Source organism: Cynoglossus semilaevis, chromosome 7, assembly GCF_000523025.1.
Source record: "Cynoglossus semilaevis isolate Cse_v1.0 chromosome 7, Cse_v1.0, whole genome shotgun sequence".
Classification (NCBI taxonomy): Eukaryota; Metazoa; Chordata; class Actinopteri; order Pleuronectiformes; family Cynoglossidae; genus Cynoglossus; species Cynoglossus semilaevis.
This window is the reverse complement of record NC_024313.1, coordinates 4,732,424-4,756,359: the sequence shown is the minus strand read 5'-3', so window position 1 is coordinate 4,756,359 and position 23,936 is coordinate 4,732,424. Positions and strand designations below refer to the sequence as shown.

Below are 23,936 nucleotides of genomic sequence, written 5' to 3'. Positions count from 1 at the left end.
CATTACAATTATCCCAGAATGGGGCCAAGGACAACCAGTTTTGTTAGATTATATGTTGCAGCAAAGTGACACCAGAGGGCGCAGTGAAATATGTTTGAATTGATATAAACCTTAGCAGTACCAGTGGGAGGATGGTCGTAAGGTATGTGGACATTTATATAAATCATATTTGTCATGTCGATGTATATTTCCTCGCCAGATTGTTGTGATTAAAAGTACGACGGTGTTCTATTCAAGTAGCCATCGGCGGAGAAGAAATCCTCACCAACCTCAGCAGGTTAACATTGTCTGTCAACAAAGTGGCTAGTTAGCTTTGTTAGCCTCAGCTGGCCAAACTGGACCTTGTCCACCGTGACTGTGATTGTTTGTCAAACCGGTGGTAAAACGCACGCAATGATACTGCGTTAACACAACCAAATGGTTGCGTTCGGTCGCTGCTGCAGGAAGGAAGAAGCTCATTTCGGGCGACGTTTCTCTGCTGATCAAAACGGCTGCATTCTGAAGAATGTAGCTAGAACTAGGTGGGGTAAGGTTATTGAAATGTTGCCTTTCTACTGTGCTACAATAATGTCTTCTTGTATTGCGTGCAAAACGACTCGTGAATAAACAGTGGTTCCTCACATTGTTTGAAAAACAAGCAGAATAACTGTGTTGGTCCAGATAGCTTAGTGAAGCCATTTCGTTGTGAATATTAAAACCAGATGCTGCCGATATTAAATCAGGTTTCTTCAAGGAAAAGTTCAGATTTATCTATCACAATCATGTTATTGTGTAATGATAATTTAGTGAATAATTAATTTAAAAGTGAAAAATGACAATCGTGTTAAAATCTCAGGTAAATGTAAATATAATTTTTCAGTTTAAAAATAAGATGAGTCATTTTAAAACCATTGTGATTTAAGCTGAAGCCTGAAAAACGAAAACAAAGGAAACAAACAACAGCTGTTTTTTTATCTCTTAATGCAACAGAATGTACATATTGCCTAAAAAAATTAATCAACTAAGCCATGAAAAAATACCCTTTTCATGTGGTAAATTTGAAGCATGCATTGTCAGGGGAGATGGAGTTTTCTTATTTCCGTACTTTGTACCAGGAGAAAACTGAGGAAACTGATCAAATAATCTGTCATTAAAATCCCAAAGAACAGAAAAGAGGTGGACGTTTTCAGTAGGTTTATCTTAGCTTTGCATCACCTCTAAAGAAACTGGCCAAGGCTGGAAAAATAATAAACCCTCTTTTGTGTCTCAAACACAATTTTGAAATCATAAGAGACAGAATGTAAATGTAGTGCTTTTAAATTGACGGGTTGTGCTTCAAAATGAGGGGTCATTTTAGTCTTTTGGCACGACACAGAATAGAGCTGCAGACCAAATTTAGCATGCTAGCCATATAGCCTAACCAAAGCTGGATGTCAATGATTAACTGCTGGCCTGCTGGACAGACTCCAAAACTGTGGGGGAAAAAGTTTGGCCCTAATTGCAGGATTTCATTTATATGAAAGAATTGTTGTTGTACAGTAGATGTCTTTCTTTTTACAGCTGCGATCCTGCACCACCTGCAGGGAGGGATGAGGAGCTACATGCAATATGTTTATTAAGACGAACCCTCTATTCTGGTATATTGTTGTATTGTTGGTTTAATGATAAGAAGAGCAGAGACAGGCCGGAAACCGGCCATAATATAAATAAGTTACAGTCTCAGCTTTTTATTGTGTTAAAAGTATTTATTATTAACATTTATTAAACTTGACAGTTATTAGTTGAATTACTTAGAATTTGCCTTATGAATAAGTATTTTTTTAGTGGTTTCCGATTTGTCCAGCTTCCTCCTCTAAACCTTCTTTCTGTCTGTCCTGCTCACTGACTCTGGTCCAAATCCTCCTTTAATATCATTGGCATGATTAACTTAGTGTAGAGCTGCCATGTGGAGGTTTATAGCACACGTCATTGGTCAGACTTTCTAAAACGTCAGTTACTTTAAAGGCTATAAAAGCAGCCCAAGTTAAAAAAACAAACAAACCAAACCAAAGCTGCTTAAAATGTTCATGTGTTCATGTATATAAAGGCTATAAAAGCAACCCAAGTTAAAAATAAAAAACAAACCAAACAAAAGTTGCTTAAAATGTTAAAAAAACAAAACAAAACAAACAAAAGCTGCTTAAAATGTTCATGATGTATTAAATATAGATATAAGTCTGGACATACAGTACCTGGACCATGAACCTGACCTTGGTCAACTCTTTATCGACCTCTACTTGAGCAACTGTTCAGTTGCAGCTTTCACTTATTACATAATCCGACACAGGGCTATTGTTGCAGCGTTAACTGGGAGCAGATGTGTTTCTGCTCCACAGCAGAAGGATAGGATTCTTTTCCTTCCTGTTGCCTCGGCTTTGTCAGCAAGGGGACCCGACATGCTTATGATTACGGGAGGCTTTCGTCGCCTTTCACTTTAGGCGGTCAGACTTCACCTTCTGCGTCTGAGTTCTGCTGAGTGAGGCCAAACAAGGTGAAGCCTCTAATTCCCCGTTTTCTCTGCAGGACGAGAAGGAAGAGTGGCATCGGAGCGTGAAAGGTGATCTTCCCAAAAGTTGAGCGATTTTGGCTCCGACTCCCAACTGGGTGGGTCAGCCCCAGCCTGTGCGTTTTTTTGCTGCACGTTTTTATGGATGTGCTGGAGTGTGTGCATTTTTAGGAGCCTGTCGTGATGGAGAAGAGAGACAGGAAGCCGGGATATTTTGCCAGGTAAGAAAATTCAACAGCTGAGTGCTTTTATTTCTTTTTGAATCCATTTTAAAAACTTCTGTTTAAATTTATTCACAAAAAAGCAATGTTAAACATCAATTAAAAATATAAATAATAGTAAGGCTGACTGAATCAGCTGCTGTGTGTTTGTGCTGTTAAGTTTTGTTTTTTGTTTTTCCCAATTTTTTCCACTGAGTTACATTGATTAGTTTATTTATTTAGTTTACCTTTAGTGTATCCAATCAGCAGCCATAAGGAGTTGTGCGTCAGAGTCCTTTTGTCAATCTGCCTTGCTAGTATGATGTTGACCTTCTAAATTACACGTTGGCAGCTGCGTGAGAGAAACACGCTTGCAAATTGTGCACAAAGCGAGCCGGTCACAGCTACAGTGAATACAGTGACAGGCAAATTGTTAGGATTATGAGCGAAGAGCGCTGTGACGTCTGCACAGGAGAGGTGTGTGAGGACGGCATGAATGAACACCAGAGGCAGAAAGAGTTCATTTGTAGTGAATAAAAGTGATCAAGTGGTCGACTTGTTTCAGTGTTTCTTAGAAACTGCTGTTATTGTCTGTTTGTTTTAAACGTCATGGTCTTCTTTGTTTGTCTCCAGTCCTTCTGCTTTAAAATATGAATTCAGATGTTTTTAGAGCCTGATGCCAAAATGGATGTATCGATAAGCACTTGGCAAATGTGCTGCAGAGGCAAAGATGTTGACTAAAGACTTGATGGATGTTGTGAGCCAGTGCAGCCTAATGGATTTCAGGCCTCCTTTTGTGTCTCAGGTTACGTGTTCAAGCTACCATGATGGACCAACACAAACCCAGGATTTGTCTTTGTGTTTTTCTGCCTTCCTATTTGGTTGGACTCCAACAAACAATTGCTGGGAAATGACTTTGTTACAGCAGTGCAGCTGAGGAGGCCGCCTGTTGTTTTGATAGCTGGGAGTGTATTACATTTTACTAGAACTTTACTAGGCTCTGTTGAAGGTTGATGTTGTTACTGTAAAGACGCATGCACAACATTAGCTCTGCAGTGGCAGACGTGCTATGGACAAAGAGGACATGTCCTGAAATAAGTATCCGTCTCAGTACACGTAGCTACTGCAGTTACATGTGTCCCTGGTGTTGTTTGAACCATGTGGTGTCCTACGAGCAGGGCAAAGGTCACTGATAGACACATACACTCTGATTAAACAAGTACAAAGCAGCCGCTGGTTTTTATAATCACCTGCTATTATTTAACCAAAGGGACAATATTCTTTCTAATATTTGTGTGGTGTGATTGGAGTTGAAGATTTATACAACACTGTTGAAACAGACTGTGCACACAGGGATGATAAGGATATTAGACACTGGGGCTCCTCAGGGACCCGTGGCAACACAGTCGGAGCTGCAGCTCAGTGGGAGACGGCAGTAGCTGCTGCCATGGTGATTTCACTAATCACCGCTTTAGGCCTGTTAAGAAAAGTCGCACAACAGCATGACCAGCGTCTGTCGTGAGACACACCACGAAACAAAAAGGATAAACAATGAATAAAAATTATCTTTTAAGTCTTTGAATCCCTTTCCTGTTTAGTTAAACAAAATTACACAGTGTAACACACCAATTTCATCTTCAACAGAGGTTTTTTTTCTTTGTTTTTATAGCCATTTGCTGCCACCTGGTGGAAGAGTATTTATTTGTTCTGCCAGTCACTGGCACATGATAAAGAGCATCTATTTATTTGCACAAAATAAGTAACAATTTTCAGACCAATCAGGTGAAATGCTCGGTGCTCGACTCGGTAACTATGGTTATGTGAAGCTGTCCTGCTCTTGCCCCTAAAGAGGAGGAGGGTGGGCTCATGCAGTAGATCATTATGATTTAAAGGTAAAGACACAACACCAAAACAGGTGACTAACATTTAGACATCAAAGAACCAAATGTACAAGGATAACATTTTCATAACGTGTCTGTCCTTTAACAAGTTGTCTCTTAGAGTTTTGAAGCCTTTTATTTCCTGCCTCTGCCTCCACTGTCTCTGGAAAAACAGAATTTTTTTACCACTTCTGAAGTTTACCTTCATTTATCATCATCTTCAGTTTTATGAGCATGGTCATGTGATTCCTTATTGTAAACAATCTTTTTGCCATAATTTTAAGGTGTTGTTAGTAGTGACACCTGGATGTTTCAGGTGAAGTACAGAGGTTGATCAGTGAGCAGACAGGGCGAGAGTGGCTGACAGGCAGAGAGAAATCCCCCACAGTCAGACAGATGGTGTTTTTGGGAATTCTGCAGATTCCTGGGTTCTGTGCCAGATGTGTGAATGTCGAGTGAGAGAGTGAGAGAGTCTGTGACCTGAGGCTGTTGGTGAGGCCTGAGCTGTGTCAGTCTGCAGCCTTCATAATCGACCTGCTCTTATCTCTCCATTAAAGCGCTGCAACACTCCGCTCACTTCTTCTTACTCTGCCTCGGACAATGCAGCGGATCAGTGCCCTAACCACTCAGCCTTAGATAAGTCAATTATCTGTACCCAACATACTCGCACCACACTAGAAGTTTCCGTGGGTTCTCAAAGAGCATTGTTCTTGAGTGCAGTCCCACTGCACTGCAGTTGTTCACCCCCTTTAATGAACCTCAGCAGGGCCTCCAGGTCCTATTGCATCATTCTCTTTCGAAGGAATGATTAAACAGAAGGAAGGAGACGGTTTGTGGGGAAATGCTGCTGACGATGCAAAACAACGTGCAGCGATGGATTGTTGAAAGCAGAAGATGACAGTTTACAAAAGGGGTCTGCTGCAGTTTCCATAATGTTGGACAAACGTGACAAACTAAGTGTTAGTTCCAGTAGAACATTGTCTGCACTGTTGCCTTTTATTTAAATGGTTGAAACGTCTGTGCAGCTCATGGAGAATATCGTGTGTTACAGGTTTCAGACTCATGATCTAGTATTAGTTTTCAAATCAATTAGGTGAAAGTGGATCATTTTTAACAGCACACCAGATGATATCACACTGGTCCAGAGAAACTAGTGACCAGTCCGTTCTTCACAAATTAATCTCCTCTCTTCTAAACCAACTTCTTTTCCTGCATTTTCTCCTCAGACTTAAAAAGCGACGGCAGCTCAAGAGCCAATCAGACAAGAGTGTGAATGAGCAGAACCCGGCCATCATCTTCTGTCCTGATACCATTCCAAATGTGGGTGAACCCAACAAGAAGGCAGATCTGCAGAGAGTGCAAACAAAACCGTCAGCAGGTTCCGGTAAGAAAGAAATACTTCTCAGCCTCTGGTGATGACATGACAGTGGTTCCCAAAGTAGGGGGCGGTGTAAAGTGCTTATGTGTTTGTTCCTTTTATGGTCATCATCCATGTTCAAACAGACAGGCAGCATTTTAATAAAAGCTGATTGGAATAAGGCGTAAACTCTGACTCTGAAGAAGGGTTGAAACAGGTTGTTTGTAGGTGAAGGGATGGAAATGGAGAAAGTAACGCTTGATCGTCGCTCTGCTGTGAGGAAAAATTAAATCCTGTGCATGTTCAGGATCAACAGTTCAGAAATGCTCAGAACTGACACTCACACACTCACAAATACAGTGTTGTTGTCTGATGCCTAGTCACGGCTGTTGTTCACACAGTAGCGGTGTATGTAATCAGGCTGCAGGGAGTGCTGGGTTAACAGCTCCTGCTCCTGGCACGAAGAAAATGCTGAGTGTGGACCTTGTCAATGATAAGGGTCAGAGTGTGTGTGTCACAGAGAGTGTGTGTGTGTGTGCACCTGCTACTTTCTCTTTTTATTAACGGTTCTGTTTAATGCTGCTGCTTTAAACCTTTGCTCAGTGAAGAACAAATCAGGCGAGGCGCAGAGAAATGACTTGTAAGAATATTCATTCCTAAATTCAGGTGCAGTTCACTATCTAACAGTTCATTTTTGCCGTTTTTTTCTGTTATGAGAGTAATGTCAGTTTTTAAATAATGACTGTCTCTTCTGTATGTTTATCAGACGAAGGCTCTAAAATCAAAAATCAAATGAAGCGGGAGAAGAAGAGGCCACCGGGGACAGTAGAGGTCATTGTGAGTCAGTTAAAAAAAACAAAACAAACAAAAAGAAATTTGTGACACATTTGAAGTATACCATTTCTGACAGTTGTGAAGCTGAAGGTGCTGCTCTCTTATTTCAGGTGGGGGCCCACGACTCCCTCAACAGCATCGCTCTCAAATTCAACATCACACCCAACAAACTGGTTCAGCTGAACAAGCTTTTTTCCCGCAGCGTCTACCCCGGACAGGTGAGAACGGAGTTCTCCTTCAGACTCTGCTGCACTCGTTTTAAGTGTCTGATCATTGGTTGTTCACCCCCTGCTGCAGAAACTGTTTGTCCCTGATCTGAGCCAATCGGACACCGACTTGAAGTCTCCAAGTACCTCTGAGCCCACACCCCTAAATGAGTCCTTGGAGAAACCATCACATGTGAGTGGTTTTCACAGCACTGCAGCCATTTACTGCAACAGAGAGAACGTACTGCAGAACCTTCTATTACCCAGCATTCAATGTCCTTTTCAGTGAATAGAGTCTGCAGGTATAGAAATATCTCAAAAAGAAAACTTACCTTTGGAAAAATAAATGTGTCCTCGTGTTATTAACACAAAGGTTTTACTACTTGTAGTACTAAATGTCAATCATCTTGTGGAAGCTGATCCCGCCCCTTCCATTACCCTTATGTTTTCTTTCGGTTTTAGCAACAACTAGCAGTTCTCGTGTATTTTCGTGTATTTTAAACTAAACTTATTAGATTTATTAAAACCTACACATTTTCTCATGTTTTTTTCGTGAACATCAGGACGGCATTTCAGACTGCAGGTCAGCAAAGTCCATCCGCCGCGAAGTCTCCCCGAACTCTGAGGACGACAGCCCCTCAACGGTTAAATTCATCAAGATGAGCTGCAAATTCTTCACTGATGGCATGGTGAGAGAATCTGTCACCACGGCAGTCGGGGATGAAAATATGAAATGTTTTGATTAGGGATGCAGCTATATCAATACCAGTGTTAATACGAATGAAAATGGTCCCATCAGTTTCAGTGTAGATGTGGTTTCAAGATAACTCAAGTTTTAACTGATCATTTTACATTGTTAAACCAGTAAATATCAACTGTCAACTGATCTTTGACTGATGTTGTTTCAACTCTTTGTGTTGGAAATTTCAGCAAAAGAATCTGTTTGTAATTTTTTTTTTTTAAGGGAGTGGTGGGGGGCGTCCTGATCGTAACGCCCAACAACATCATGTTTGACCCACACAAGTCCGACCCCCTGGTGATCGAGCACGGCTGCGAGGAGTACGGCCTCATCTGCCCCATGAAGGAGGTGGTTTCTGTGGCGCTCTACAACGACGTGTCCCGGATGAAGCTGAAGGACGCTCTGCCATCGTAAGACATCCTGGGCGTCTTCATCACTAATCCCTCTCCTCCTCAGCTCAGCTCCATCCAGGCTCCACAGTGCTGCTGGAAACTCTTCATGTTGTTGTTGTTTTTCTGCCTTCTTTGTTTTTTTCTTTTTTTGTTTGTTGCAAAAAAAGTGACAAAAATGTGAATTGTTAAAGTTCAACTTACAGAAATGATTTTATAAAAGTGAATGAGCTTTAAAACAATTATTAAGCAGCAATTTTATTTTCCTGGAAGTACCTGGGAAAAATTAACTGAAAAGAAGCCAACCTTTGGCTAGAATGCAGCACTGAAACATCACAGAGCTGCCTCCTGCCATGACCTCTTTGACCTTAATCACCAAGTGTTTTCATTTGTTATTTTTTTTCATTTGTGTGTTGACATAAAACCTCAGTTTTACTTCAGTTGAATGGTTTTTGCTTCATTCTTAATCACATTCTCATTGTAATTAATTGTTCATCCCATTTGTTGTTTGCTTTTTTAAGTTGTCATCATTTGTGCATCATTTTTAATTTCTGTTGGTTCTGTTCTGTTTTTTTTTCTTTTCCTGTTTTTCTTCATTCCCATCCTCCTTCTTCCGTGCGCTGTGTGTCTCGTGGCTGATGTCTGTCCAGAGACCGACCCCAGGATCTGTGTCCTGTGTACAGGCCCGGCGAGTGGGAGCAGCTGCCGTCAGAGCGCGACCTGAACCCCTTCAGCCGCTATGAGGCTTTAGAGCCAAAGCGAACGATCATTTTGGATGACTTTGAATCAACTTTGTCTGAAACTGGTGAGAGACAACGTCCATCGTGGACATTCACATTCTGGGTAACTTTAAACAGTAAAAAAGTAAAAAAGAGTTTTCATATTTTCTCCAGCAGGGAGCTCACTGGGGGAGTTGACAGAGCAGTCGCCGTCTGATGAAGGTTTCACAGAGTTGGAGCCAACTGCCAATGAAAACAATGAGGAAGCAGAGGAGTCCACCTCCAGAAGGTCCGGCACTGTCAGCAAGGTCCAACAGAAACATCCAGGATGTCCAGACCAGGGAGATTCCCAGGACAAGTCTGCAGTTTATCAAACTAAAGGGAAGCTGGATGAAGAGGAAGACGAAGGTGTGGCTCAGACCGGCTCCATTGATGGAGAGTCGATACACTCCTCCTCAGAGACTGAGAAAGTGGGTGACAGATCCACAGGCCAGGAGACCATCAAAACCAAAGAGGTTTCTTCTAAAGGGAACCAGAAGCTGCTGCTTGCTGCTGTGGATGATGAAACAATCAGCGCACCAGCGGACCAGAACTGGAAGTTGGGTCTGAGCAAAGATGCTGCGGAGGCTCAGTGGAATTTTAGTCCTAATGGAACCAGCTCAGACAGACCAGCAGAGGGAGACGGGCTCAGTGAGGAGGAGAGAAGGAAGAAGAATTATGAAGCAGAGGTGAAGACATGGCTCATGGAGAGGATGAAGGCCCCCATAGAAGGTAAAAGCTGTACATAAAACACACACAGAAAACCACAATGACAGACGAGCTGTAGGTCACAGTCTGATTTAACAGAACCTCAACAAACGGTGACATGGTCTCTGTGACAGATCTCAGCCAATTCGCCAAACAACTTAGTAAATGTCAGGCTGAATCTGTCTGGTTTGTGTCTCCTGGGCTGCATGTGCCCCAGGTCACATGACTTTTTTTAATCTTATAAAATGTTTTGTAAACTGTACCAAATCGTGTATTGAATTTGTACCATCTTTTGAAGCGGTCCTGTGTTGCACAGATTTGAACACAGGGCGGTGTAGGAGGCAGCGTTCATAATTCACGTGTTATTGCGAACACACCCTTAAAGTCTTCCTGTATAGAGTTTTAGCCTCTGCTGACCCCTGGCGGTGGTAGAAAAGAACACACTGTAGCATGTTGCACATTTTTTTATCTCCCACAATATTTCTGCCAAACTGCTGAGGTAATGTAGCTGCGGTTTAGGAATTGAGATGTGTCCTTAACAAGTTTTCTGTTTTGATTTTTTTTTCCACAGATATGCTTTTCTCATCAGAAGAGAAGAGTAAAAACCCTCCAATGTTCCTCTGCTTCAAAGTGGGTAAACCAATGAGAAAATCCTTCGCTACTGGAATGACCTTCAGCCCCGCCCACTCATTAGGAGGTCGTGGAAAGCAGCCAGAGTACTGGTTTGCTGTGCCCCAGGAGAGGTGAGAAAATGACACAGTTTGGATGAAGATGATGAATATTAATGCTTTGAATAATTTTTTTTTTTGTTTGTGTTTTGTGTGTGTGTCTCAGGGTGGACCATCTATATGCATTTTTTGTGCAGTGGTCTCCAGATGTCTATGGTAAGGAGGCTCGGGAGCAGGGCTTTGTCGTTGTGGAGAAGGAGGAGCTGGACATGATCGATAACTTCTTCAGTGATCCCGCATCTTGTAGCTGGGAGGTGAGATGTTTGTGTCAGTGCCGTGTTAATGACCGATGCCACGGTCAGCCGAGCAGATGACATTTTTATTTCACAGTATTGACTCATTTCTACACTGTCTTTGCCACTAGATCATTACCATAGATGAGGCGAAGCGTCGGCAGAGTTTCAGCAGCCACGATGAAGAAGTGTCGGTGGACACACTGCCCATCCTCACTGACAACAGTGACCTGCTGCAGGACACACACATCGAGAAGGTAATCAGATAAAAATGACCCGCCTCCTCGCAACGAATGATGAACTCTACAGCAGGATATTGATTATTTTGTCTAGTTTAATTTGATTATCTGTTTCCTCTGCAGCTGGCCTGTCGACTGCCGGCACGAGTGCAGGGTTACCACTGGAGACTGGCCTACAGCACGGTGAAGCACGGCACCAGCCTGAAGACGCTGTACAGAAACCTATCCACTGTGGACAGTCCAGTGCTGCTGGTCATTAAGGACATGGACAAACGGGTAAATGGCGTTTGTGTGATGGGCTGTGATGTCATTGCTTTATTTTTTAATGTTGATAAGAATCCTTCAAGTACAAGCTTCATTCAGTTGTCTTCTGTCTTTGGTGACATCTTGTGGTACAGAAAAATATACAATAGTGCTGTCAGTGAAAACATTTGAAACTATTGAAGTCTTGGGCTTTTTCAAGTCATGGGAAAATTGTGTTCAGTGTTAATTCTGCCTGTGGTCACAGATATTTGGAGGCTTCTCCACTCATCCCTTCAGAATGAGCGAACACCACTACGGCACAGGAGAGACCTTCCTCTACTGCTTCTGTCCCGAAGTCAAGGTGTGAATGAAACCAACTTTAGGTTTGGAACTTTATTCCTCGACAGCAACTTCACACGGTGTGTTATTTTTGGGTCGTTTCCAGGTTTACAGGTGGACGGGGGAGAATTCTTACTTTGTGAAAGGCAGCATAGATTCTCTGCAGATGGGCGGAGGAGGGTAAGTTGAACCAATACTTTGTGGAAAGGCGAACTTTCAATGTCTGTATAGAAAGAGCAGCAGGGATTAAAGCGTTGATCGTCTTGTTGTAAGGCAATGGCACTCAGCACTTCTACTGTGATGTCTGTTCCCAGGGGTCAGCTGGGCCTGTGGCTGGACGCTGAGTTGTATCGAGGAGCCTCCTCCAGGTGTGCCACCTTCAACAACCAGCCTCTGTCCACGCAGCAGGACTTCAACATCCACAGTCTGGAAGTGTGGACTTTTGAGTAGCATCTCCTGCACGTGTTAAGTGTAGGTACTCTGTCATTCACGCTGCGCTCCGCGACCTCAAACACTTCAGGCACCATCAGTCCATGACCCAGTGATGCTGAATGGTCTGCTGGAAAGCACTGCTGGAATGTTGAATCTTCTGTCACTTGTCGTCGTACATTCGCTGCCTTATACATGTGATGGTGGCTTTCCCCAGCTGTCCCAGCATGCTCTCTGCTAACTGCCACACCGCACTGAGCTTGTGAGGACTGAGGGAAGGAGGAGAAGGTGGTTGCTGGAGAGGAAAAATTGATCATGTTTTTGTTAACATGGAATTTGAAAGAAACTCAAAAAGGCAAACAAAGAATTTTAACTCTTCCACTACAACAGGAAGTGACTTGATTGTTTACATTATGAGTGTCTGACTTCTTCAGAATGTTGTTTTGTTTTGAAGTTTTAAATAGAGGCCAGTGAGACTTTTTTAATTGCCATTCCTCATCACTACATAAAAACTTTTTTTTTATTCCCAAGTACAATCCAAAACAAGTTACTAAGCCAGGAAACATTTGCAGCGACCAAATATATAATTTCTTTATTTCTATATTTGTTTGTTCCTATTTTATAAAAATGTTTATTTCATTTTATACATTTATTTTTTTATATATACATTCAGTCCTTAGGATGTTTTTATAGTGGTTTTAATGGGAAATGTCATCCTTGTTTTGATTTCCAAATTGACTCAGTAAGCACTTATTTCATAATTTTACAGCATTTAATTTAGATTTGTTTTCATTTCAAACATTTTCATGGCTGTGATCTGCAGCCAGAAAAGATGGAACACGATGATTCTCTTTGCACTACATGATTAATGACCAGTCTGTTCTGTGTCGTGGGCTTTTGAAGTTAAGCATATATAAAGGTTTTTACTGGATGTTTTATCACCACTACAGGGTGAGGGTCTTTGCTCCAAAATGGAAAAAGGGAAAATTCACAATACTGCACTCTGATAAGCCACTCAAAGGAAATATTTACATCTACAGAGTTTGAAAAGTGACGCTCATTTACATCCTCTACGTCCTCTGTGTCTGTCACAGGCTCATAAACATGCAATACTACCAATGTCTGACATTATTGTGACCATTGATTGGCTGCCCCCTCCTGTCATTCTGTTCACCAACGCCAATGTTTGCTTCACGTGAAACTGAGCTCTGTTGTGTGTAGCTGTTCAGTGTTGTTACTGTGAATGCTCCAGAAGTATTATTTCTTGTGAATCTGAAAACTGCTGTGCACTGTAATATCACTATGGGTCTATTTATTGTGTTGTTACTGCAACCACATTTAAACTTAAATAAATATTCACAATTGAGGTTTAGGTGTGTTCTTTCTGTCTTCTTATATTTTAATAGTTTCAGCAAACTTTTGAAAATAGCTTTAAGACTATGTATTAGGCGTCCAGAAAAGTGGAATGTATTTTACAGCTGTATTAGTTGAGGGCATAATAAAAACTGTTGGATGACATTACATTTAACTAGGAATGCCATCCATAGTTATGGCTTAGTAATTCAACTATTGTTGAAAACCTCTAAAATAAATAGTTAAATGTCATTCGAAATATAGCTTAGTGTTAGCCAGAAAACAAATCAATAGCTCACAAATGCTAAAAGCTGACTATTATGTTGAATAGATGAAGCCAAGAGTTAAAATGTTGACAATAATTATTTAAGAAATACATCTGTACAGATGAGCAATTTGAGCTGGTGCTGTTTATATTATGGTGTTTCCCCCCGACATGTTTACTTATTAGATTACTTATTAGATAACGCGCAGTCACTAATTAAATAAGACTCTAAATGACATTATATATCAACCAGTCCAGACGTCTAATATGAATAAACGTTTCACGTAAGTTAACGCCCCTTTAAGTGTTTACTAGAAGAAGATGGGCACTCGGTCGAAGAACAGAGAATCACTTAACGTTCGATAAACATTATTATGTCTTTATTATTAATGACTTTTCTTAGCTGTACACATTTCTGCATAATAGTTGTTTAGGTTCACTACCGTCGGGTAGTTGTGGTGCTGTTCAATATAGAAAATGCAGTACTTGATTTTTAAGTCTCAAATTAAGACTCTGAGTCAGCATAGACGATCTTTGACGCGGCGTGTTTCCTGGCAATGTTCCTGTCTGTTGAAGGAAGTTCAATCCGATCGAATCATGGCTGGAGAGTCAAATCTGGACTCTTCCTTGTTGGACTCTTGTATTTTCTGTTCTATAGCCAGTGAACAGGACAAAGAGGCGAAAATTCTCGCAAAGGTAAAACGATTTAAACTTGCATTGAAGCTTTAAAACGTGGAATAGTGACGTTCGCGGTTTTTAAGTGAAAAAAATAATAAATAAATAAAACAATAATAGTGGGTCAGCAGGTACGGAATCCCTAAAGGGACATGGGGGAAAATAAACATTTTTGGTGCTCATCTGTAAGTTTCAGGTGTACCAGGAATTTCAACACTCTGTCTTAAGAAATTGGAGTTTCTGTTTCTGTTTCAACAACAAAAACAGTATTACAAAATAGACTAGAAATACGAAATGGGATTTGGCTTAATATTTCCAGATGGGATTTTTCTCATTGCAGAGAAACAAACTCAGGACACCCACTGATTCAGTGTTAGGATTTTTTTTTTTAACTTTGAATTTTTTTTTTTTTTAGGTATTCCTAGTCATATAATTTAATTTCTTCTTCTGCTTGTTGAAATCAGGATTAAGGCGTAGTTAAAGCAAAGACCTCCGACGCACCAGTTTATAACTGATAACTGATAACTAATTTGTGTGTGTGTGTTTTTCTACAGACTGATGAGATACTGTGTTTTAGGGACATCGATCCAGCAGCACCTCACCACTACCTGGTCATACCCAGGGAGCACATACACAGTTGCCTATCTCTACAGAGGAAACATATCAACCTCAGTCAGTAAAAATAAAATCTGGCGCTAAATCTACCTGCTGTGAAATTCTTTACTGCTTAACACTTGTGGTCTGCTATACTGGAGATTTTTCTTAATGCTGCAGTGCATAATGTGACTATGTAGTTTTCAATTTAGTTTACTGTTCATGTCGCTTGTGTCTGCACAAAAACCTAACAACTCAATTAACTCTGTAGCTTTTAGAATTAGGATTTTGTAAAACATCTAATGAAAGATTGTGTTTAATTACATATTTTATATCCAACAGTTAAAAAAATGGCTGAGATGGGAAAACGTGTGCTACAAACTCAAGGGGTGACTGACATGAACGATATAAGGTAGGTGGAGACAGTGCATGTGGATGTTTAATCAGTAAACGGGTTCATTTCATAATTTGATTTAGAGGTACAATCAACATTTAAAACCTCCTGTATAAGTTCAGGAAAATACTAAAAGTGTATGGAGTTCATCTGTGTGTGGGACACCACCCTCTCTCAATATGTTTTTCTTTTAGAGTTTTTTTTTTTTTTTTTGAAGTCGCCTGATTGTTTGTGGTTGTTAAGTTAGAAAGACTAAGTATTAGTAAAAAAAAATTGAAGAGATTCCTTTTTGAAAAGTTATGAATTTAACAAACAGTTGTTGTGCACTGGAATGTGATTTCAATTATTATTTTAGCTGACAATGTAGACAGTACAGTTCTATATGGTTTATGTATCAAACTGACAATAAATCAAATTTTGTGGCAGAGTTGTGAGACATGTATAGCAGTAGAGGCCAGTGGAACTTTACACTGTGGTTACAATTGGACTTTCTTACATCAAATGTACAATGGGTGAACTCAGTATATATATATTTTTAAAATAGTAACAGTATATCCTTTGTTTCTCAGTAAACCATTGTCCATATTTATTTTCCTTCCCAGTCTGGGATTCCACAAACCCCCTTTTATTTCAGTCAATCACCTCCACCTTCACGTGATCGCCCCCAGCAGTCAAATATGCGACTTTATGATTTATAAATTTATTCCAGGGACGGAAAGCTTTATTTTGGTGAGTGCATGTTTACTTTATTTTATTATTTTAATATCAGTGACCTTCCATATTTTATTGTAAACAATGAAAAACCATTTAAAAATGCATTAGGTTTTTGCATATACTGTATACACATGTTTATCATCCATTATATATTTTAATAATAATGAGCTGAAACTGTCAGTGACAATAAAAACTACATTGTTTTAATGTGTCTTTATATTTTGTAAGCAGGAAAAAGATCTACGGAAACGTTTGGAGAAAAGTGAAAAACAACAGAACGCAAAGTCACTGAATTGCTTTTCATGGTGATGGCAAAGGATTATAAGGATTTTTAAAGTATTTATTTATATGTTAGACTTTTTAAACATTGTGCCTTGATGTTTGTGGACTTTTAGTTAAAATATGGATATAATTGGTAAGGTACTGTATGAATAATATGAACTGTAGATGTTTATTAATTTATGTTAGGGATAAAGAAAAAAATATACATATGAGTAGTCAGAACGGTCAGATTATTAATTGTCCCATAACATATCTGGGATTTTATTACTTTCAATTTTTTTTAAACAGATTATGGTTATGAAGGAAGCTGCAGCCAATCCCAGCAGTTGCTGGGTAAAAGACGGGATACAACCAATGACCTCAATACATAAGAAGTAAACTCCAAAGACATTTATCAAGTATTCTGTGGTTCTATTTCTAGTTTTAGGGGTTTTGTCCTCAAAACACAATGTTAGTTATGTGTATTATGACTGAAACATAGAGAAATAAATGCACAGACGTTACTTTATCTTCTGAACATACCCAGGTATTTCTGAGACAGCCAGAATCCCTTTTTATTTCACAACTTTTACTTTGCTTTCCACATGTCAGGTTGCCAGTCGACCACAGTCACATCCTGTATATAGTATATGTACAGAGAAGACACCAGACAAACAAACAGTGGTTTTCTTTGGCAGTGTAGGGCAACAGCACTAACTAATGAATACAATGATGTGGGAAGTAAAATTATAACTGATGTGGCCGGAGTTTGTTCATCCTTTTCCTGCTTTTGAGCAAGGCTATAAATGATACTACTGTGTTAAAAATATGTTCTACTGTATTAAACAATATTGTGATTAATGGACTGATGGATAATTATTTATACTGTGTTTTAAAAATGAACTGTTGTGTATTGATACTAGTGAAGTTTCAATTCTTTGTGTTGAGTCCATCATTGCCTAATCCTTTGCCAGTCCATCAGGGGGAAACATGTAGAACAACAACTGGCCTTATTTATTTTATTGATCATATACATACACACCATCAGATTTGTCCTCTGCATTTAACCCATCTGTGGGGAGGGGGTGGGAGCAGTATATGTCAGTGGCATTGCGATAGTTGTTGTTTTATTGGTATTTGTTACCACAATTATTGTAATATAAATAGACATAGAGTATTACTTAAACTCATACCATCTAAACACTGACGTGTTGGGATTGATTAATGTCAATTTTATTAATTAGCTGAGGGTTTTTTTCAATTTTATTAATTAGCTGAGTTTTTTTTGTTTTTGTTTTTTGTAATTAATTTCCCAGCCTGGGATCAATAAAGTATATCTATCTAGCTTTTGCCCGGGAGCTTCACGTCAGACGTCAAACTCTTTGACAGGTTGCGTGAGGGCGTCACGACGCTTGTGCTGAATGGCCCCGCCCCGCTCTCCAGTCAACAACTGGATCCCAGCGAGATGTATTTTCATCGGTAGACTGTTCACGTCGCGTTGGTGAAAAAGGAGACCTAAAAACCGACCTAGATAGGCATGTCCTCATCTTTATCTACATAAAACACATACCGTCGACAGTAGGCGCCGATGTGCGGCCACTGGACGCGAGAAAAGTAGCCACGGAGAGCAGAGAGAGCGTCCTTTAGTGGCCGCTTGTGAGAGCAGCTAACGCAGCTAACGTTGACTGTATATAACGCAGCCAGCTAGGGCTGCGGCTGACAGGCAGACCGCTGTCCGTAACTGTGCCAAGAATTTCCCCGCTGGAGCAATGGCGAGTCTCTGACGTTGGTGAGCATCATTGTGTCATTAAAAAGCAGCTGCATGATGTTACGTTGTTGTTTATTCAGCTGATTTGGCATCGTTTTACCCGCTAACAGCGAGGGGCTAACGGTGGGCTTGTTTGTAGCTGCGACTGCACGCAGCCACGCCTGGGCCGTTTAAATGGATGCTTTACTTAAGTTGAACCACGTAACCACTACAGATACAAAAGTCTAACGCGTTCAACTTCAAAATGTGTAAAATAACACTGTTCTGGATTTCAGAGAGGAATAGAGGCCCAGTTGTTTATCACACTGCTGAAGTCAGAAGCCTTATCTGCCCAGGTGGGTCTCCGCTGTGGTGCCTTCGAGAAAAGTGAGGAGCCAGCAATAACCAAGTGGCCGATGCACTTAGTTCTGACCTGCCAGAGCTGCCAGTATGATGCCGGTAGGTTCATATTTCCCTAACACTTAGTGTTGGTGATGTTACATGTTGTAGTTGAACATCCCTCATCTCACCAGTCTTTTAAAAAATGCAGTCTAAACACATGGTAGCTGTGTTATGATCAAAGACATTTGTTTTGCAACTTGTTGACAACTTTCAGAAATATGGCAATGCAACGTGAAGGACCCTCTGTTGTTGTACAAGCATCAGTGAAAGTATTGTATATATGTCCTAATTCCTATAAAAATATGAATGCATATAAGTTTTAAATAGTGTGACACTCTTCACTCAGACAATGAAGTGTAAACCATTTTAAAGTTGTAGGCACTTTTTAATTAATGGTACATCACATGAACACAGGGATAACACAGAAACAGTTATAAAATCCCACTCTGAATAAAGATCTAAGAGCTCCATCTCTTTCTGAGAACTTGGAACTTACAAAGGTCACTCTGGAGATGCGGCAACATCTGTAAACATGCATCCTCAGTTCACTGTAAATGAAATATTGTAAAACTTGGAAATTCATGTAAAACATGTAAAAAAATTAATGATGAAAAGTTGTACTTTAATTTAAAATAGGGCAGGCAGACATTCATTTCACCCTCCCTGCAATGAGATAAAATGTGCGTCATGTAACACTGGGGGAAAATGATCCCTACTGGTTTTGAGCAGTGGGTGCAGTCAAGAACTATTTTCCCTCTGTTGTTTTCCCAGGTGCCATTGTTGAAGGTGTTCTATGAAGCACACAATAGAAACACCTGAATGGCACCTTTGGCTGCACAGTGCTTTGTTAGGATGCTCTTTGTAATGTTTTAATGCTGATAATGCAACAAGAAGCCATGCTGAATCCCATTTACAGTATACTTGGCCTTCGGGGAGGGAGAGCCTAAATTTGTGAGACAGATATATTTACAGTAGCTTTCATCGGGTGTCATTAAAAATGGAGTGAATTTAGGCTGCATCCCTTCACTGTTTTTTTTTTTTTGCCTGGTGTTCCTGACTGAAAACAACCAGTGTTGATGCCAGTGTTTTGGCTCTGTGTTTATTTTAAGCCCTGTCTCTATGCCTTAAATGGAAGTCACAAGATCACTAACCACTGCTTCATTAGATCCAAAAGTGTGGCTGAAGATGAAGTTTCTTTTTTTGCGCGTCCCCTGTAAGCTGCTGTGGTGTATAAAAATAAAAAGCAGTGTAAAGTGGGTGGAGATGTGTGTCATGGATGATGTGTCATGGAAGGATAGCAGAGTGAAAGAGAGTTTTTTTAAAAGACAGTAATGAGACCTGTTGTGGTGAATGGCTTGGAGTCATTGGCACTGTCTGAAAAACAGGAAGCAACAAAAGTTGGAAGTAGATTTAAAGATGATCATATTTTCCTCAATAAGGTACTTCAATGGACAGGATCAGAACTAGTCGTATCAAAGAGCTGATCGCTAAAGCCAAGTATTTTAAGGTCAAGTCAGAGAGAAAAGGTTTTGTTGCTTCAGACATAATATAGATGCATTGATTCTATAAAACATGCCCTGATGTAAGAGTGAAGACAACAAAGGTTCAAATAGACACAGACAATCTGAACCCTGAGGGGAGATGCTGTATGATGTAGAAAAAAAATACTTGTGACCACACATTGGTATTCAGCTTTGGTGTCACTTCAGAGTCTTCCAATGGCTGCTGACACAGAGTTCACAGGATTGACTAAAGCAGCCTTAATACATGTTTGTACCCTGTGGCACCAACAGGCAATCAGAGTCAGAGCCAGTCGGGCAGAGAGACGGCCCTGGCACTCAACCCTCACGTGAATTCAGCAGCCAATGAGATCTGGGCAGATCTAGGTCTGCGTGGCTGTGTGGACTAATGCTCTGTTGTTATGGGGAACCTCTGAGCTGAGTAGATTGTCAAGTGGCATTAATCTCACTCAGTGAAGCCGGGCAGAACCTGACCTACAAGAAAAGTAAACATTGTATTTTATTCTCTCTTTGTAATATATTTTTTGGGGGTGGATTGGGGAGGATACTGTGTTAACATCACATGTTGTCAGCCACCCACAGTGACGTGCTGGGTTTTAAAAAGTAAAATGTAACAAATGTATTATACGTGACTTTTACTTTTTAGTCTTTTCCCCACAGTCAGCATGAATAGATGAATAGTCAGTTACTAATTAATTTAACAACTCCTACCTGTTCCCTGCCTCCCAGATCTCTTTTCTCTTAAACAAGTATCTATTATTCATTAGTCTTTCCTCATGTGCATTAGTAAGCCTTCACTCATAGGGACGCATACTTATCCTGAATCTTTCACACTTCTCTGTCCATTGTTGTTATGTTTTATTCTTTTCAATAGGAGGAAAAATCAATTAAAAATAATGTGAGTGTAGATAGACAAATAGGAGTATACAACATCTGCTAGAATAACTGTCTTCATCCTCACTATGGGAAAGAGACTCTTCAAATTGTGTTACTAACAGCCCAATGCTCTATATGTTTAGTCCTGAAGCATGTTACCTAAATGTCAACTTCATGCTTGGTCAATCCAAAAAAATCTATGTTTCTAATCTTTCTCCAGTACTCTAAAGGAATGGCTTGTAGATATTATTAACACCTTTACGCTGCATATGGTAAAGACAGACCTGTGTGTTGTCAAGGTATTGCAAATAAAATCCAGACATAAACTGATTAGACTAAATCATATTGCTGAACACCTCATGTTATGCAGAGAGATCCTTTCCCTTGTGGTTTTCCAGTCTGAGGCATTTAATGAAGGTTACAACTTGGAAAAATGGTAACATTTGAGTTAGTTTTTGCTCCTGCAAACATTTTGTTTTGTTTTCAAAGGCCTGTGGTGGCATCTTTGTAAGTGAGTGATGGGACATGTGAGAGGAAGTGACTGAATCATTGTGCTGCAGATGGGAGCTGTCAAGCGTCCCTCTCACTCTCAAAGGCTCCATGATAAATGTCCTCTCCTTCGAATAAGGCCCACTGTAGCAACTTATGTCAAGCACAATCAGGCAGTTATGTTTCTAGTCCTGTTCTGCAGCCAGCAGAGTGGACAGTTTCACCTGGATCTACGTACATGAATGTGTCCTGACCTGTCATTGGCTCACATCTGAGTCCAAACTACATTCAGTGGACAATGTGTCATCACTTTGCAGCCGCTGTCACAATCCAATGACACGAGAAGGATTCGGTGGTGCCCACCCCTCCACCCATCACTCGTTAATTCTCTCTCTCTCTCTGTCTGTCTGTTTATGGCTCTCCACCTCTCTCTCCTTCTCCCTCCCTCCCTGCACTTCACATACAGAAAGTGTTTTTTCCTCCCAAGTCTCCTCTGCAGCACTTTTCTAAGGCACACACACAGTCAGCCATCAGCTCCAGGTCTGATCAGGATGCAACAATAATCAAGTCTCGTGCATGAAAATATAAACCCTGCCGGTTGCTGAGATGAAGCGGTTTGTGACCATAGTGCTACGTAGCCTTGTTAACCTTTCCAAAGACAACCCCATCTGGGTGAAGGAGCACCACCACCACCAGCAGCTAAAGAAGAAGAAGAAGAAGAAGAGGAAACGGAGGCCGGCCAAGAGAGCCAAGAACACGGGCAGACGCGGCTTAGTGAGGGCGGTTCGTATGCACGGCCACACTTCAGTCATATATAAAATAGTAGTTTGTTTGATCAGGTATATCTCAGTATGTTTTGTTGACGTTTTCTGTAATGGCTTTTATAAAAGAGTTGATTTTCTTCTGGTTTGGAGGTTTATGCAGTCACACGATCTAGAGACTTGAGTGATTAGGTGTTAGTAATGGCTGTAGCTCAGTGGTTCGAGAGTTTGTCTTTTACTAAGACGGTCTGTGTGCAAAGTCTGCCTCTTGCCGACATGTCTGTGTCTGTGGGTGACTGACCTAACCCCAGGGTTGTTCATTAAAGGCGGTGGTGGGCAGAAACTGTGGGTCAGACCATGCACTGATATTTGCATGTTACCTGTGGTTAATGAAGAGAGAAAGTTGTTCCTCACCCTAATTAGTAGTATCCTGATGTTCTTTGTTGCAGACTATAAATGGCTCTTTGTTTTAATGTGATCCATCATTGAAAACACAGAAATGGATGAGGAGTCTTAATGCTCTGAATTATATTTCAAACCCTTTTACAAGAATTTCTGAACAAATCCAAATAATTGCATGTGTCCTGACTGGGCTCACTTTTATTGCTGACCTCATTGGAACATGTCGTATCTCATTATGCAGCTGCCTGAGCTGTAGTTTCCCCCCAGGGGATTGAAGAAGTAATTATTTGTAAAATACCGACATAAATAGCATTCAACATAAACACATTTACGGCCTTAAAGCTTTTAGAATGAGATCCTCTCTCTGTCTTTCTGGACAAGGACAGGAGCAGCAGCAGCTTCACTGTCTAAGAAAAGGCCATTTACTTCTGCCTGGGCTCCTGCATCATTTAATACTGTCAGTTATCACCGAAATGTAAGATTCAGGGTTATTATTAATGTCAGCAGAGGGGACAGTTCACACATTATCATGCAGTATAGGCTACTGCGGAAAATGTCAATGAATCACACAGTTGCATCATTACCATGGATGGGTTACTTTAGCTCCACTGGAAGTCCTGGAGGCATTCTCATCTATAGGTGCCTCAGCGACTGGAGCTGTGATATTTCCAACAGTGGCTCACACTGGTACTGATTGTACCACTGTGCATCTCCAGGCTGAATATACCTGTAATAACACAGTAGATATGCCCTAAAATAATGCAGGCTTTTGGCTTTTTCTTTTTAAATATTTGTTTTCCATTAAGCAAAGTAAGTCAGCCTGACAGATTCATCACACCCCAGGAAACGAAGTTGACAGATTCATCACACCCCAGGAAACGTGAACAAGCCTGGAAGAAAACCTGAGTCATTCTGCAAACTCTAGAAAGTGTTTCTGCACTTTTAAAGCTGCTACATTTTGGTTAATCTTTGTGGCTAATTTGGTGTTGTATTTAAGCCTATAGTTCGCTATTAAATAAAGAAAGTCAGCATAACGGAAAATGATTACTATCTAGTAGTCTGTTTAAACTATTACAAACTTCACTTTTTTCCCCCTAATGCTTTTTCTCTTGTTTGTTTTCTGAGCTTCTCACTGTCCATTTGATGTGTAGATGCTCTTCACTGCACTGAGTCAGTCACATCGAACAGGAAGACACACCTCAACCACCCGGCGTGCATTGTGCCACGAACAACAGTCAAAATCAGGCCATTTCTCATGTCGGTGTGAATGTCAGTGTACCTTTCTCATTCACTACTGCAAGAAATTAAATGACACCAAGAAAAGTAAAAGTTTATCTCTGCTCATCTGAGCTGGAAAAGTCCTGTCTGTAAACAGGGCGCTGGAGTCGTGTTACTCTGTTCCCTCTACTCATTCATCCATCAGCGTTAATTATATTCATTGGACCTGTTCTCACCTCCTCAACCACATTAGAAACAGATGGAGTTTAGGAACCCTCCAACCTCCTAAGACAAAGAACAGGACCAAGTGCTACGTTCAAACTTACTTTTGTATTTGCTCTCATAACTAAGCTAAAAGTATAAAACGTAACTTAATTTGTTCATTTTTGTTTATTGCCCCAGTGGCGAACCCTGTTGCTGTTTGTGTTACAGAATCTTCTGCTTCCGTTTATTCATTCA

General features: G+C 40.6%; 3 protein-coding genes across 14 annotated transcripts in view; all 3 read left to right on the top strand.

The window, feature by feature from the left end:
• The first annotated feature begins 65 nt into the window (after positions 1–65).
• ncoa7b (nuclear receptor coactivator 7b) lies at positions 66–13,172 on the top strand. 7 transcript variants are annotated; one of them, XM_025057112.1, is made up of 18 exons: positions 150–521; positions 2,542–2,575; positions 2,696–2,745; positions 5,831–5,988; positions 6,728–6,798; positions 6,906–7,013; positions 7,093–7,194; positions 7,565–7,690; positions 7,966–8,150; positions 8,780–8,934; positions 9,023–9,619; positions 10,167–10,338; positions 10,430–10,577; positions 10,688–10,813; positions 10,919–11,071; positions 11,304–11,399; positions 11,484–11,557; positions 11,692–11,827. In XM_025057112.1, the coding sequence occupies exons 3-18, from the start codon at positions 2,708–2,710 to the stop codon at positions 11,825–11,827; spliced, it is 2,445 nt and encodes an 814-aa protein (XP_024912880.1). In that variant the 5' UTR covers positions 150–521; positions 2,542–2,575; positions 2,696–2,707. The 7 variants fall into 7 exon arrangements, with proteins under 7 accessions (XP_016889183.1, XP_024912884.1, XP_024912883.1 ...); XM_017033694.2 differs by lacking the exon at positions 150–521 and adding an exon at positions 66–142 and having other exon boundaries at positions 2,542–2,745; positions 11,692–13,172; XM_025057116.1 differs by lacking the exon at positions 150–521 and adding an exon at positions 66–142 and having other exon boundaries at positions 2,542–2,745; positions 8,813–8,934; positions 9,026–9,619.
• Positions 13,173–13,934: 762 nt separating this feature from the next.
• LOC103380819 (histidine triad nucleotide-binding protein 3-like) lies at positions 13,935–16,927 on the top strand. 2 transcript variants are annotated; one of them, XM_025057117.1, is made up of 5 exons: positions 13,935–14,120; positions 14,654–14,771; positions 15,036–15,105; positions 15,690–15,816; positions 16,030–16,927. In XM_025057117.1, the coding sequence occupies exons 1-5, from the start codon at positions 14,022–14,024 to the stop codon at positions 16,108–16,110; spliced, it is 495 nt and encodes a 164-aa protein (XP_024912885.1). In that variant the 5' UTR covers positions 13,935–14,021; the 3' UTR covers positions 16,111–16,927. The 2 variants fall into 2 exon arrangements, with proteins under 2 accessions (XP_024912885.1, XP_008311140.1); XM_008312918.3 differs by having other exon boundaries at positions 13,949–14,120; positions 16,033–16,927.
• Positions 16,928–17,426: 499 nt separating this feature from the next.
• ppp1r13bb (protein phosphatase 1, regulatory subunit 13Bb) overlaps positions 17,427–23,936 on the top strand; it is a 23,989-nt gene continuing 17,479 nt past the window's right edge. For 2 of the 5 annotated variants that reach the window (XM_025057111.1, XM_025057106.1), the window contains exons 1-2: positions 17,428–17,851; positions 18,106–18,268. In XM_025057111.1, the coding sequence (XP_024912879.1) occupies positions 18,260–18,268 (9 nt within the window). In that variant the 5' untranslated portion in view covers positions 17,428–17,851; positions 18,106–18,259. Of the gene's footprint in view, positions 17,852–18,105; positions 18,269–20,004; positions 20,217–23,936 lie in introns of all 5 variants that reach the window. The other 3 variants (XM_025057110.1, XM_025057109.1, XM_025057108.1) reach the window with 3 other exon arrangements.